A 16,275-nucleotide genomic window follows, 5' to 3' on the forward strand; every position below is an offset into this window, starting at 1 on the left:
ATCCCGCAAGCCGTGCAGGACAGCCAAAGACAAAATGAGAAACATTTTTAAGTGGTGCCAGAAAGTAAAGAAGTTCTGAAGAAAGATTGGGGGGAGGTGGGGCTTGTCAAAAGAACACAGGAGGCAACCTGAAGGAGCGCCTCATGGCGAAATTTAGAATAATTTGAGCAACAAAATAAATAAGAATAATACTGGATTTTGACCCATAGAATAAAAGAAATATTTGTCAGTCCATACTGTTATAAGTAAATACTTGAATAGACAAAGTGTAGAAGGAACAACTCTTCCTTTCAGTAGGAATTCCAATTAGAAAGTGTAGAAGGAAATAAAATTATCTTTATGCAAATACCACAGTAATAATTGTTGCAGACTACATCCATTTATGAATGCTAAAATTAGAGGGCAAAAGGTAGAGGAGAAACAGAAGTTGCATAGCTTCAAAACTGGCAGAGTGGACCTTAACCAAATGATCAAAGTAAACATCACTAGTAATATAAATTTTGATATCATGAACTCCTTGATGTGATGCACTGAGAGGAGCACATCATCAAAACATCATTTCTCTGGTATTCTTGCCATAGTAAATGATGTCATTCCCATCATGAGGAGACAGCGGAAAACCACACATTTTGGGACACTTTACAGAATAACTGATTGGTGCTTTTCAAAAGTGTCAAGGACATGAAAGAGAAGGATTGAGGAAATGTTACATACAGGAAGAGATTAAGGAGAAGAACAACTAAATGAACGCATTGTGAGATCCTGTGTAGGATCCTGGAACAGTGAAAGGATATTAGTGGAAAAGTTGTTGACATTCAAATAAGATCTATATATAATTTGGTTAATACTTTACTGGTGTTAATTTCCTTGCTTTTTTTTTTTTTTTAAATTCGTAAGTGTCAAGAGGCATCACTTTTTATTTATTATTTTTTAAAGGGAACTTTAATTAATTTATTTTTGACTGCATTGGCTCTTTGTTGCTGCATGGGCTTTCTTTAGTTGTGGTGAGTGGGGGCTACTCTGTTGAAGTGCGTGGGCTTCTCATTGCGGTAGATTCTCTTGTGGCAGAGCATGGACTCTAGGCACATGGGCTTCAGTAGTTATGGCGTGCGAGCTTCAGTAGATGTGGCTCACGGGCTTCAGTAGTTGTGGCTCATGGGCTCTAAAGGGCAGTTAATTTCCTTTCTTAATAATTGCACTATGGTTATATAAGTTGCTAAAATTAGGGAAAGCGTGGGTGGGAAGTAGTAAGGGAACTCTACTATTTTTTGCATGTTTTCCATAACTCTAAAGTTAGTTCAGTTTCCTCACACCGTATACAAAAATAAACTCAAACTGGATTCAAGACCTGAGAAGATCTGATAAGATCTGAAACCATGAAACTCCTGGAAGAAAACATAGGCAGAACAACCTTTGACATAAGTTGTAGCAGTATTTCTTTGGATCTGTTTCTTGAGGCAAAAGAAGAAATAAAAGCAAAAGTAAACAAATGGGACCTAGTTAAATGTAAAAGGTTTTGGCCAGCAAGGAAAACCATTGACAGAACAAAAAGATAATGTATAGAATGAGAGAAAATATTTGCAAACGGTATGACTGGCAAAGGATTAATATCCGAAATATATAAACAGCTCATACAACTCAGTATCAAAAAAGCAACCTAATCAGAAAATGGCCAGAAGACTTGAATAGACACTTTTCCAAAGAAGTCATGTAGATGGTTAACAGGTACATGAAAAGATACTCAACATTGCTAATCATCAGAGAAATGCAAATCAAAACAAAAATGAGATATCACCTCACATCTGTCAGAATGGCTGTTAATCAAAAGGACCACAAATAACAAATGTTGGAGAGGATGTGGGGAAGAAGGAACCCTAGCACACTGTTGGTGGGAATGTAAATTGGTATGGAGGTCCCTTAGAAAACTGAAAATAGAACGGTAGTTCCAACTAGAGAAAGCCCGTGCACAGCAACAAAGACCCAGCACAGCCAAAAAATAGATAAATAAATAAATTAACTAAAAATTAAAAAAAAGAAAAAATATGGCAAGAATAATGCAAGGAACTGCCATGTGTCTTTTACTTGTATTTAGCACCTGTTTGCCTCATTTTCTTTTGCCATATAAATGCATACTTTTTTCCTCACTCACTTTAAGGGTTAGTTTGAGATTTTGTGCTAAATTTACTCCTAATAATTGTGTGTTTCCGAAGAAAAAGGAAATCATCTAGTGCATAACCACAGTGCAGTATTAAAAATTATTATCTGACCCATAGGTTTTCATATTTCATCACTTGTTTCAATAATGTCCTTTATAGCACTTTCCCCATCCCTGAATCAATCTAGGACTATATGTTGCATTTAATTGTCATGTCTCATTAATCTCCTTTATTCTGAAACAATTCCTTAGCCTTCATCTTTCCTGACATTGTTATTTTGAAGAGTATATAATTTTGTAGAATATTTTTGAATTTGGGTTTGTGTGATGTTTCCTTGGGATTAGATTTGAATTATGCATTTTTGGCAATATTACTAGAGAGTGATATGTTCTTGACATACCTCATCAGGAGGCACTTGACTCATCTGTCCCTATATTGTGATACTAGCTTTGATCCCTTAGTATGATGGTGCCTCTGCATTGTGCAATTACTTCCCCTCCCTCCATTGCAATTATATTTCTGGAGAGAGAGTATATGTTTGAGCATTCTTTTTTTTTAATTGAGATATAGTTGATTTATAATATTAGTTTCAGGTGTGCAGCATAGTGATTCAAAATTTTTATACATTATACTACATTTAAAGTTATTATAAAATATTGGCTAAGTTCTCTGTGCTATACAATATATCCTTGTTGCTTATTTATTTATTTATTTTTTATTTTATATTTTATACATAGTAGTTTGTACCTGTTAATCCCATACCTCTATCTTGTCCCCTCTCTTCCCTCTTCCCGCTAGTAACCACTCGTTTATTCTCTATATCTATGAGACAGTTTCTGGTTTGTTATATTCGTTTGTTTTATTTCTTAGATTCTACATGTAAGTGATAACATACAGTATTTGTCTTTCTCTGACTTATTTCACTAAGCATAATACCCTCTAGGTCCATCCATGTTGTTGCAAATGGCAGAATTTCATTCTTTTTTATGGCTGAGTAATATTACGGTGTGTGTGTGTGTGTGTGTGTGTGTGTGTGTGTGTGTGTGTGTGTGTGTGTGTGTGTGTGTGTGTGTGTGTGTGTATCACATCTTCTTTATTCATTCATCTGTTTTTGGACCCTTAGGTTGCTTCCATATCTTGGCTATTGTAAATAGTGCTACTATGAACATTGGGGTGCGTGTATCTTTTTGACTTAGTGTTTTCGTTTTCTTTGGATGTATACCCAGGGGTGGAATTGCTGGGCGATATGGTAGTTCTGTTTTTAGTTTTTTGAGGGCCCTCCATACTGTTTTCCATAGTGGCTGTACCAATTTACATTCCCACCAGCAGTGTGCTAGGGTTCCCTTTTTCCATATCCTCTCCAACATTTATTTGTGGTCCTCTTGATGGTAGCCATTCTGACAGGTATGAGGTGATATCTCATTTTTATTTTGACTGAATTTCTATGATAATTAGTGATGTTGAGCACCTTTTCATGTGCCTGTTGACTTTGTATGAACATTCGTGATGGGAAAAGTTACAGAAAAACTTGTTTCATACTTGAAGAGGCTTCAGATGATGCCCTCTGATGATAAGGAATTCAGTGGGAATATTTGAGATTTTTATCTTTAAAGTGGCAATAGTTGCTTTAGAATTAGAGAAAGTTTTTATTAAAAGCCCTAAAAATTCCCTTAGTCAGACAGTCTGAGGTGGGATTATTATCGAAATGGCTTTCAGGCCCTTTGTATAACTTCGCACCCATTGTTTCTTTACAGTCTGGGGGAGATCTCTTTAATAGTCAGAGAGCCACTCAGCTCTGCCTCTTCTTTCCCACATCAAATAAATGGACCATCATGGTTAAAATCAGGTTTCTTTATTGAAGCTAGTTTTTTTTTAACTGAAGTGGTAGACATAATAAGCAGCTTGGGACTTGGTTGTGGGCTGCTGAGTCATATTGTGTTAGGTCTGCCTTGGAATTTTTGTTGAAGAAGATGAGGTCAAGTGGTGGTAAAAATTGAATAATAGTGGCAGTGGGTTTGCCTTGGCTGGAGGTAGGGCTAGAATCACAAACTAAGAAGCTAGTTTACCTTTCTCCTAATGATTTTTGTATCTGAGTGCCCTGCTGTCTCAGCTTCTTTGCATATTGGCCCTAGAAAGCAGTGTTCTAAATCAGGGTGGTGCTAGGATTAGGGTATGTTGTTACATTTTCCTAGTTCACTTCAAGCCTTAAATATAGCTTAAATTCTTTCCAGAAGGATACAGAAGACTCAATTTAAGGCAGATACAACACCAGTTTATTTTTTTTAATGAGGCTTTAGGAGCTTTATGTGTGGTTCTGAGTTGGTACATTTGGGTGACTCTTAGAAGTAATGTATTTTATTTTAATTGAAAGAAGTAATGTATTTTGACTACGCTTGGTTTGGCATTTTATTTTTTAATCTTTGAGGAGATCAGTAAAGTACGGTGCCAGTCTACACAATTGTATTTCAAAAAAGAATCCTAAATGAATTATTGTTTTTAACTATTTTAGGCCAACAAGCAGAAAGCTTCAGCTCGTAACCTGTTTCTCACCAATAGCCGCAAGGTACGATTATATTTCCCATTTTATGTTTTGCTGGAATGTGTTCTTATTATTTAGATCTATGGTTGCTGCTCTTGTCTCTTGTGACCTGTTGATACTTAATCTAATAGTACTTAAGAGAATTTCTAAATGTTCTCAATCTATTTTCTTTTAACATCTTTATTGGAGTATAATTGCTTTACAATGTTGTTTCAGCTTCTGCAGTATAACAAAGTGAATCAGCTCTATGTATACATATATCCCCATATCTCCTCCCTCTTGCGTCTCCTCCCACCCTCCTTAGCCCACCCCCTAGGTGGTCACAAAGCACCGAACTGATCTCCCTGTGTGATGCGGCTGCTTCCCACTAGCTATCTGTTTTATGTTTGGTAGTGTATATATGTCAGTGCTACTCTCTCACTTCGTCCTGGCTTACCCTTCCCCCACCCCGTGTCCTCAAGTCCATTCTCTACGTCTGTGTCTTTTTCTTTTTTTTAAAAAAATCTTTATTAGAGTATAATTGCTTTACAATGGTGTGTCAGCTTCTGCTTTATAACAAAGTGAATCAGGTATACATATACACATGTCCCCATATCTCTTCCCTCTTGCATCTCCCTCCCTCACACCCTCGCTATCCCACCTCTCTAGGTGGTGACGTCTGCGTCTTTATCCCTGTCCTGCCCCTAGGTTCGTTAGAACCTTTTTTTTTAGATTCCATATATATGTGTTAGCATACGGTATTTGTTTCTCTCTTTCTGACTTACTTCACTCTGTATGACAGGCTCTAGGTCCATCCACCTCACTACAAATAACTCAGTTCCATTTCTTTTTCAATCTATTTTAAAAATAAAATTGCTCTTCCTCGCATTTCTGGTTTTCAAATTTTGGGGGGTAAGACCATAGCCAACTGCTAATTCCTTGGGCAAATCATGCCGTCATCCTGTGCTCAGTCTCTTCATCTAAGAAATGATGGTATTAATACTTTCCCTTAGAGGGAATTAATGCAACTTTCTTTGGGTATTGTGAGAATTAGATGAGGTAACCTTACTAGTTGTGTTTCCCTGGGCTAGTCACTCATCCTCATTTCCTCATCTATATATAAAATATCAACTTCACAGTGTTTTTGTGGAGAATGAATTAGTTTAATATATGTTAAGCTTAGAATGGTGCCTAGCATATAATAAACACTGACAGCTATTATTATTATTATTATTATTATTAAAAAAATTTTTTTGGCCATGCCACACGGCTTGTGGGATTTTAGTTCCCCAACCAAGGATTGAACCCCCGGGCCCTTAGCAGTGAGTGTGCAGAGCCCTAACCACTAGACTGCCAGGGAATTCCCGAAAGCTTTTATTATTAATGTGTATGATAATATTTCAAAACTTCCCAGAACATCTTAGGTTATTATACTTTTTTTTCATCTTCTAAGGCAATGTATCTGTAGATTTCTCATCCCTGATATTACTTTGTGGTCTGGGACTGGCTCATAGGACTGTATAGAGACGTTAATCAGATTAGGGAGAAAGAGATGTGGCCATAGGAGGACTATATGCCCTGAACAGGTTGAGGGATGTTGTGGTTTAGAGTCCAGGGAGAACTGGCCCTGGTGTTGGTCCTCCTCCAATGTGATAACATTGTTGTCACTTGCAGCTCGCCCACCAATGCATGAAGGAGGTGCGACGAGCTGCCTTGCAGGCCCAGAAAAACTGTAAGGAGACCTTACCTCGTGCTCGCCGCCTCACCAAGGAAATGCTTCTGTACTGGAAGAAGTATGAGAAGGTGGAGAAGGAACACCGCAAACGTGCAGAGAAGGAAGCCTTGGAGCAGCGGAAGTTGGATGAAGAAATGCGGGAGGTAGGGCAATAGCATGAAATTTTGAAAACCATAATTGCTGCAGCCATATTAAGAGATTGGTTAGCATTTCATAAGTTATAAATCTAACTAATGAAATGTTTGAAAACATATTTTAAGACATAACTTGATTTTAGTCCAGTAAATCAGTTCTGTTTTTATTCTTTTAGTAAGGCCCTCTCCCTGGCCTTCACCCCTCTTCTGTGCTCACTTCCTCCCTTCTTTTTTTTTTTTTTTTTTTTTTTAATTTTATTTATTTTTGGCTGTGTTGGGTCTTCGTTGCTGAACGTGGCCTTTCTCTAGTTGCGGCAGGTGGGGGCCACTCTTCGTTGCGGTGCGTGGGCTTCTCATTGCAGTGGCTTCTCTTGTTGCAGAGCACGGGCTCTAGGCGTGCAAGCTTCAGTAGTTGTGACACACGGGCTTTGTTGCTCCGCGGCATGTGGGATCTTCCCAGACCAGGACTTGAACGTGTGTCCCCTGCGTTGGCAGGCGGATTCGTAACCACTGCGCCACCAGGGAAGTCCCCGTTTCCTCTATTCTTTGTAGCCTTATTCTTTTGAATATTTCTGGAGGACACCCTTCCCCAGCCTTCCCCCACAAAAAAAGAAAAGGAATGAAAGAAAAAGAAAACAGCTTAGAGCTTATCTGGGCTTGGTTCCAGATGCTGGCTGTAATTTCGATTTGTTGGAAGATGAGGGCTGGTTGCCAAATTTAGGGCCAGATAGGGACAATGGACAACTAGCTCAGTTTTCTGAGACACCTCCCCCCTCCCCACCTGCTGCCACCTACTTTTCTGTTTTAACTTGCAGTCAGTTCTCTTGCTAAGCTTGGTATCAGCTGAGAGTATTATTCAGGGAAGCAAGAGGAGAGATTAAGAGGACAGAGTTATTATGTTGCCATTGGTAAGCCCATTGGGATGAGTGGAAGGACAGTTGAGGTCTGGAGGAGGAAGGGAATCAGGATTGAATGTTTTCTTTCGGGTATAGGTAGTACTCCTGTCAAAGCAGAGCCGTGGAGACTCTTTGGAGTTCTCTTCCCTCCTGTCTCATGCCTTTGAGGGGGAATATGGATTTTGCCCAGTTCTCTTAAGTCCCTGGGTGACTTGTTTCTTTGCCTGGAAGATAAACATACTATTGAGTTAGTAAACTTTTGATGCTAATGGAAATATTTGCTCACTGAGTTTAGAGGCATTTGAGTTAGTCACAGATCTTGAAGTTTTGAAACTGACTTGGCTTATGATCTAGGTTTGTGAGACATTCTCTCAGTTATGTTGATAGCTAACTGATGAGGCTTTCATCTGTGATTATGTTGACTTATGTGTCTTTTTCTCTGAATTTTTGAATTAAGACATTTTTGATGTATCCTTGTTCCCTTAATTTGCCTTCTTCATTTAGGCACATAGTAGTTGACTTCCTTAAAGTTAAAGAAAATGTTACTTTTTATGGTTTAATTTAGAAAGGTTTTCTTTTAATTTTTGGCTGCACTGTGCCTCTTGCGGGGTCTTAGTTTCCCCACCAGGGAATGAACCCGTGCCCCCTGCAGTGGAAGCACGGAATCTCAACCACTGGACCACCAGAGAAGTTCCTAGAAAGGTTTTCTTGACAGTACTTTAGCTTTAGAACATGAACATCTGTATCCTTTATGAAAATAAATCAGTTTTCTCCCAAACTCTCAGATTTTTTTTTCTAATCTGAATTTGGCTAAAGTGTTATAAAACCTTAAGGAGAAAGTCTAGTTTTGCGTAGCATACTTTGGGACTTATGTCCTTCCTGGCCATGTTCCTTATTTTATTGTTGTTTTTCTCTTGTGGAGGTGGATCAAGGATAAATCAAGTATACTTCATATGAATTTTATTATAAAATAGTTCATGCAGAATAATGATTCTTTGATTTGGTATTTATTGTGTATGCTGTATTTCATATAATTCAGTCTTTTGAATCATTTGCTTACTCATTTTATTGTTTATCTTGAAGAATTATTTTTACTGACAATGATTATTTTTCTTACTAGGTTATTTCAGAGGCACTTTGAATTTAGCTTTCTCATATTTTAAAAAAAGGTATATGTGCTTGTGATTTTGTATTTGGTCTATATTCATGTTTTATAGCTATCATTATCACAGATGAACAGTAGGCTGTTTTGGGGAGCATTTTCTTTTTTCATGGGCTTCTTATTCTCATATATCTCCTTCATTGACTTTCAGAATAATTTATAGCTCTTCGTCATTTATTTTGCCTTTCGGTGTTAGAGAAGATTTTTGGACACATTTATGTTTTTAAAAATAATAAAGCTGTACACGTGTATTTATCACCCAAGTTATTAAGTAAAGCATGTTGTTTGAATTTAGTTGGTATCTCAGTGCCATTAAAGAAAAGTAATACAGTAAAGAAGTAAGCATTTTAGACAGAAGCCTAGTGGAAAAAAGATTTTATTTTGTAAAGGAGAGCAAAACATAGGTTATTATTAGGCTATAAATGAAGATTATTCCTTGCGTTTAGTACCACTGACTTAGTTATAATAAAATTTGTTCATTAACAATTTTTACCTTTCTAAAGGTAAATACTTTGTAAAGGAATTGTTTGCAAACTATGTATAGTGAATTCTGTTGACTACCCTTGTATGTGATTGGTGATTTGACTCTTTTCACTTTCATCTTTTTTCCCCTTTAGGCCAAGAGGCAGCAGCGAAAACTGAACTTCCTCATCACCCAGACAGAGTTGTATGCCCATTTCATGAGTCGCAAACGAGACATGGGTCACGATGGGATCCAGGAAGAAATCTTAAGGAAACTGGAAGATAGTTCTACACAGAGACAAATTGACATTGGTGGAGGGGTGGTAGTTAACATCACACAGGAGGATTATGGTGAGTCCTGAATCAGGAATGGGAGGAAGGAGATACCCAAAATTTTTTCATATCTCAGGTTATACTCATTAATTCTTGCACGTTTTGTCTTGATCAATAGGTAATATTGATCAAAAGGGGGATTTATTTTATTGGAGTAGGGGAAGTGTGAATGTTTGTATAAAATAAGCATATAAAAAACTTTTATTAAAGAATTTGAAAAAGAAAGGGTGTGGTTATATGATCTTGCAAATTTGGGAATATTTTGTGTGTTGATTTGTTCGTAGAAATAAAAGATATTGTATCAGAAGAATTCAGTGAACATATCTAATTAGAGAAAATCATCTCTCACATAACAGGATTCTTGGTGATGTGAGTAAAGCATGAGAAGAGACTGTTTTGGTATTTTTGTGACCACACAGAGAGGGAGGAATTGGGGTAAAGTTTGAGAGGAAGTTCGCAGAGAATAGTGGTCAAGATCATGTTGAGTAAGAATAAGAGAAAATGAGAGTGCTTCAGATTATGTTGGGATTTACACAGTCTCTGTTTCTTCTTTTGGAATCACCTGGTGTAAATATATTACAATTTTGAATCCTCATTGTCTTGCTTTTCCCGGCATCGGCATTGCTTCGTGCAAGAAACGCAGGATTGGGAGACTGGGGCTCAGTCTCCTGGTGGCTTTTGTGAGGTGGCTTTTGTGAGCTGGCTTTGGCTCCTAGAGACCATGGCAGCCCTCTGCCTCCATTGCCACTTCCAAGTCCTTACCTCTGTCAAGTAATTTGAGCCTTTCTTCTCCCTCACCCTCTGTGAACTTAGGGATAAATAGAATGTGGGCGTCAGGGATCCACATATGCTAGTATAAATTGCATCCTTAAAGGAGATCAGTTAATGAGGTGTTATGATGTACACGTTTCCCTTTTCAGATAGTAACCATTTCAAAGCCCAGGCCCTGAAGAATGCTGAAAATGCTTACCATATTCATCAGGCACGGGTGAGTCTTAAAAATGAAATGTTGGGCCCTGGAAATACAACTTTTTACTTAGGTGGTCTTCCTTTAATCTTAATCATATTTTCAGTTAAAAACATTAATGGATGTGTACATGTGTATGTGACTGCATTGGGGGGGTGTGTGTCTCTATTTACTTTAGAGTAATAGAGGAATACCTGAGGAAAGATGGGAAACGAGCATTCACTTGTCTGAGCTTTAAGAATGTGTTGATTGACGCTAAGACAGTTTGTCTATTTTTTTTCTTCTGTCCTTCCTGGTGATCATGGGTAATATAGAATGAAGTGGATCATGGTTGTTTAGTGAAAAAGTCCACACTGTTGCATGTTAAGAAAGTTATATCATGTATTAAAACTGCTAAGTTAGCACCTTCTTTTACTTTAGTAATAACTTGCTTGTTCATGATATAGTGACATTTAATGAAATCAGAAAGAAACTGCAGTTAGATCAAATTAAGTAAGGAAAATACAGTTTAATATACTGCATAGGAGCCCCTGTGTAACTTTGACAGGGTCCAAATCAAGGATAGAGACAAACTCAACCTATTCCTCACCAACCCCAACCAATCAAACAGGTTTTATATCAAATCTTAGTAAATTCATTGATGAAGCAAGTAATTGTGTAATATGGCTTACTGCCTGTCTATCAGAAATGTATTCTCAATATAATTGTTAAAATAATTTTAAAATATTAGTAATATACTTTACACTTGACCCTTGAGTAACTCTGGGAGTTAGGGGTGCCGACCCACCCTGCAGTCAAAAATCTTTGTATAACTTTACAGTCAGCCCTCCATACCTATGGATCCACATCCACATATCCAACCAACCACAGGATCAAGTAGTACTCCTGCACATACTTAGTGAAAAAACTTCACGTATCAGTTGACCCACACAGTTCAAACCCATGTTGTTCAAGAGTCAAGTGTATTATGCTTACATGTAATATATTACATTATATTATCAGAAAGTTTGTTCGAACTAGCACAAGTTAGATATATTGGCATTATGAATTTTATTTGAATTTAATTATTTTCCTCTTATATATTTCTTCTAATATATTTTTATTTTCCAGACAAGGTCATTTGATGAAGATGCAAAAGAAAGTCGAGCAGCTGCCCTACGGGCAGCAAACAAGTCTGGCACTGGGTTTGGGGAGAGTTATAGCCTGGCAAACCCATCTATCCGGGCTGGTGAGGATATTCCACAGCCTACAATTTTTAATGGCAAATTAAAAGGTTATCAGCTGAAAGGCATGAATTGGTTGGCAAATCTCTATGAACAGGTAAATTTTAGAACTATTCATACCCACTCTGTTTTGTTATCTGTTTTCCTAAAGTCGTTGGTTCAGTGTATTGTGAAATGAGCACAAGATAATGTTTTAGATTTCATCCTTTTTAAAAAGCTTTATCGTTTGACAAGAATCAGAAAGATGTCTGTATATTTCTAACCTGGAGATTTTATTGGGGATTATTTGCATCATGTATAAAGTTTGTCTTAAGTAGTCTTAGTAATAAACCTGATTACTTGTACCTGGATTAGATTAGCTGAAAAACTGGCTTTGGCGTGTTTGTCTCATGATTCAGAGTTGTAGCTGTGGAACTGGCAAAAGGAATTATTACAGTAGTAATAGTGCTGAAGCTGGGTATCTCTAGTCACTTTCATTTGAACAAATCTGACATTTTGGGTAGTTCTTTTTGGCAGTAAGTTGAACCCTGTGTAATGCAATGTGAGAGGTGTTGACTATGTGTATTTTTTTTCCAGGGTATTAATGGCATTCTTGCCGATGAAATGGGACTTGGTAAGACAGTACAGAGCATTGCCCTCCTTGCCCATCTGGCTGAGGTGGGTAGATGCATGCAGTCTTTTCTTCTTCCCTCTCTGTCCATCCTAGGGTCATTTTCTATTGAGAATCAGCCATTATCAAGCAGTACGCTAGACTCTGTAGCACACCAAGACAGTAGGACTTGCTCCTTGCCTTCAAGGCCTTTACAGGGTGGGTGATACAGTGTGGTGAAACATTCTGGTTTTCAAGAAGACTAGGACAGTTTCTAAGCATGTGTGTTTTCATTCCCCATCTCCACTTCTGTAGAGAACCACCATTGTAGTGGCAAAAACACTGTAGTTAGTTAGATCAGAAGACCTGGTTTCACATCTCAGCTCTGTGCTTACTAGCAGTGTAAACTTGGACAATTCACTTAGCCTCTTTTGACCTGACTTCACTTTAACTCTGTGAGGTTTAGTTTCCACTTCTGCAAAGTGGGGATACTATCTGCCTTACAGGAAATTTGTGAGAATTAAATGAGAAGAAATGCGTGAAAGCATTTTGAAAAATGCAGAAAACTCTATACCAATTAAATAATAGTAAAATAGTTGTGATCATCTAGTATAAGGAAAAGCAACACATACAAGTCAGTATGTCATAAGTGCTTTGTGAATGATATAAACTAAGACCCGTAAGGGCGGGTGGGGAGTAATTGCTTGGTTTTTTTTTCCTCAAGGTGTGTGCGAGCAACTTCCTTGCCTGTGTTATTATTAACATAGAATATTATTTTTCTTAACATAGGATATTATCATTGAGTGTGCAGGTATGGGAGATACGAACCATTTCTCTTGTTGTAATGCATCTCCTATTCTTAAACTCCTCTTGTCGTTAATTATAATTTTGAATTAAATTTCTTCAGTTTTCCTGCAGTTGGCTGACCCAGTTTTTCTGTTTCAGAGAGAGAACATTTGGGGACCTTTCTTAATAATTTCACCTGCTTCTACACTTAACAATTGGCACCAGGAGTTTACTAGATTTGTTCCTAAATTTAAGGTAAAAATCAACAAAATTCTCTTGCTTTTTAAAATAAACTTTCTGACTCCTTTTTTGCTGCCTTACTTACTTAATTGCTCATAATAGCTTTTAATTTCTTGCATTTTTTTTCAAAATAACCTTGCATACATTTCCTATCAAAGTTACTGATGGGAGCAATAAAAGAGCATATTACATCCTTATGTTTTATGAGAAAGACAAAGTCCAGTTTGAGTGATTTGCTGCATTGACGACATGAATTGTAGCTCCTAGTTGTACTGCCATAATAGAAAATGTCTGCGTTGCTGGCTTAATATAGGTTTTGATAAATCAAGGTACATATACTGTAATTTATGGCATTGTTGTCCACACTCCTCCCCCTTCAAATTTATTCATAGATTATCTATTTTCTTGACACTCCAAAGCCAGCTCTTCAGTCTTGGTCCAGATTATAATGTCTAAGGTAGATAATGTGAGAGTTGCATTTAACTAATTCAGAGGAAAAGAATTGAGATTTAGGTAGGATGTGATCAGCAGGGAAATATGCTGCATCAAGTATGGACAAGATTTAAATAGGGATTTAATTATGCAAAGTTGTTGGGATGTAAGAAAGAATGGGTAGGATTTTTTATATTATTTGCAAGTAAAAAGAAGGAAATGAGTTAAATATTTGTTTTGTCCCTAAAGGAATATAATGATAATGAAGTTGCATGGTAAGGAGGATTTTTTGGAGATATGTATCAAGAGATATTGACATGATCTCTGATCTTGGGTCTCCATAATAATCATGGGTTCTATGCAATTTAAGAGGTCATGGGGGAGGTGTTTTTCTGGCTTATACTTTATAAGGAATAGGGACATGTCTGGGATATTCCACTTTGGGGCACCTTTGTGTCTGTGGCCCCACCTTTGCGGCTGAATTAATAGACTTAGGAACTGTTTACAAGGCACATTAGGTATATGGCTTTTAGCTTGGCTGACTCATTCTTAACTTTCTAAGGAGGTGAGATCGTTCTAAGGCAATTTATTGAATATTTTCTCTAGGGTTTTTTCACATTGAATAAGGAGCCCCTCATCTTTTTTCTGCTTTCTTGTTGTTGTTATTGTCGTTTAGTACATGTCAAACAATTAGGAGCTTGAAAAATTGTCTTAAAATTTTCTTCCAAACCACTAAAGTTTTCAACATTTCCTTCACTGGCCGATAGATGGCAATGTAGTACTACTTACGTCATTGGTACCTCTCCTTTGACTTTATACCCATGCCTGACACTGAGTTTTCATTTGCACGTGGAGTTTCCTTTTGAAGCTCTAGTCTAGGGGTCAGTAAAATATGGCCTGTGGGCCAATTGAAAGTGTACAATTCTGTAGTATTAAGTACACTTACAGTGTGGTACAATAATCACTGCTATCGTATTGCAGAATTTTATCATTATACCAAACAGAAATCTCCTTCCCATTAAGCAGTCACTCCCTATTTCACTTTCCCTCTTGTCCCTGGCTACCACAAATCTGCTTTATGTCTCTGTGGTTTGGTTATTGTGAATATTTTGTATACCTGGAATGTGGCCTTTTATGTCTGGCTGCTGCTTTTCACTTAGTAGGTTTTTCAAGGTTCATCATGTTGTAACATGTATCAGCACTTCATTCCTTTTATGACTGAATAATATTTCAGTCATAATATTATAACATATAATATTATAGTGAATAATATTTCATTATCTGGGTATACTGTATTTTGTTTATCCATTCATCTGTTGATGGGTATTTTGGTTGTTCCTTTTGGCTATTGTTAATAGTGCTGCTATAAACATTCATGTACAGGTTTTTGTTTGAACACCTGTCCTGTTTTCAGTTCTTTTGGGTATAGACCTAGGAGTGGAATTGCTAAGTCACTTTATATTTAACTTATTGAGGAATCCACCACGTGTTCTTTTGTGCAGCTTATGAGCTAAGAATAGTTTTTACTTTTTAAAATTGTTGATTAAAAAATATTTCGTAGCAAATGATATATGAAATTTAAATACATGTATATTGGAATACAGCCACACCTTTGATTATTTATTATTTATGGCTGCATTCACAGTACAACAGGCACAGTTGAGTAGTTGTGGCAGAGACTGTGTGGCCTACAAAACTAAAATTCTTACTATCTGGCCATTTATAGGAAAAGTTTAATGACCTCTGCTCTATTGATTCATTGTTTCTATTACCATTACTCCTTTGAATTGTCAGAAATGTGTTTGCTTCCCTGTAGAACATAGTTAGAAGTAGACTCTGCTCAGATTTATAATCTGGTTACATTCAAAAGATACTTAGATCTATGATGATAACATCAGAAAGTTCATTTTATTTGGCAGGTGTCTGAGTAACACTCATTTTATGGTTCTAGTATGATTACTGCCTCTGACCTCCTTTTCCTCATGAAATAAGATTTACATTTTTTCTCTAGTTAATGTACCACTTTTCATTCCTGAAATTGGCTATTCTGTATGTTTTGTATTTCATTTATTTCTGCTCTTCTATTATTCTTGTCTACTTTTTTTGTAAACTTTTTTCTTTTTCTGTCATCTTGAGATGGAGCTTAGATTGTTGATTTTCAGCTTTTTCTAATGTATATTTAGGGTATTGCTTTCTAAGCATGACTGTAGCCATCCAAAGGTTTGATGTGTCACATTTTCATTATCTTACAATGCAAAATACTGTCAGCTTCTACTGTAAGTTCTTATTTGATTCATGGGTTATTTAAAAGTGTTGTTTTTACTCTCTACACAAAGGATGGTTTTCTAGGTATCTTTTTGTTATTTATAGCTTAAATCCACTGATAAGAAAACATGCTTTTTATTATTTTAATCCTTTGAAATTTGTTGCTTTGCTTTCATAGCTCAGCATATGGTCAGTTTTTATAAATGTCCTGTGTGTGTTTGAAAATAATAGTTATTCTGTACTTGTTGAATACAGTGTTGTATATATGTTGATTAGGTCAAGTTTGTTAACTTGTTCAGGTCTTTTTTATCTTTACTGATTTTTTTGTCTGCCTCTCCTATTACTGACTGAAAGAGGTGTGTTAATATTTGCAACAA

General features: G+C 36.8%; 1 protein-coding gene across 2 annotated transcripts in view; it reads left to right on the top strand.

Annotated features, from left to right (window-relative positions):
- INO80 (INO80 complex ATPase subunit) overlaps positions 1 to 16,275 on the top strand; it is a 131,773-nt gene that overhangs the window by 39,964 nt on the left and 75,534 nt on the right. For both annotated transcript variants that reach the window (XM_030842983.2, XM_030842984.2), the window contains exons 8-14: positions 4,666 to 4,719; positions 6,349 to 6,552; positions 9,219 to 9,414; positions 10,317 to 10,384; positions 11,474 to 11,683; positions 12,163 to 12,243; positions 13,121 to 13,216. In XM_030842983.2, coding sequence (XP_030698843.1) covers positions 4,666 to 4,719; positions 6,349 to 6,552; positions 9,219 to 9,414; positions 10,317 to 10,384; positions 11,474 to 11,683; positions 12,163 to 12,243; positions 13,121 to 13,216 — 909 coding nt within the window. The remainder of the gene's footprint in view (positions 1 to 4,665; positions 4,720 to 6,348; positions 6,553 to 9,218; positions 9,415 to 10,316; positions 10,385 to 11,473; positions 11,684 to 12,162; positions 12,244 to 13,120; positions 13,217 to 16,275) is intronic.

Source organism: Globicephala melas, chromosome 2 (assembly GCF_963455315.2).
Source record: "Globicephala melas chromosome 2, mGloMel1.2, whole genome shotgun sequence".
Classification (NCBI taxonomy): domain Eukaryota; kingdom Metazoa; phylum Chordata; class Mammalia; order Artiodactyla; family Delphinidae; genus Globicephala; species Globicephala melas.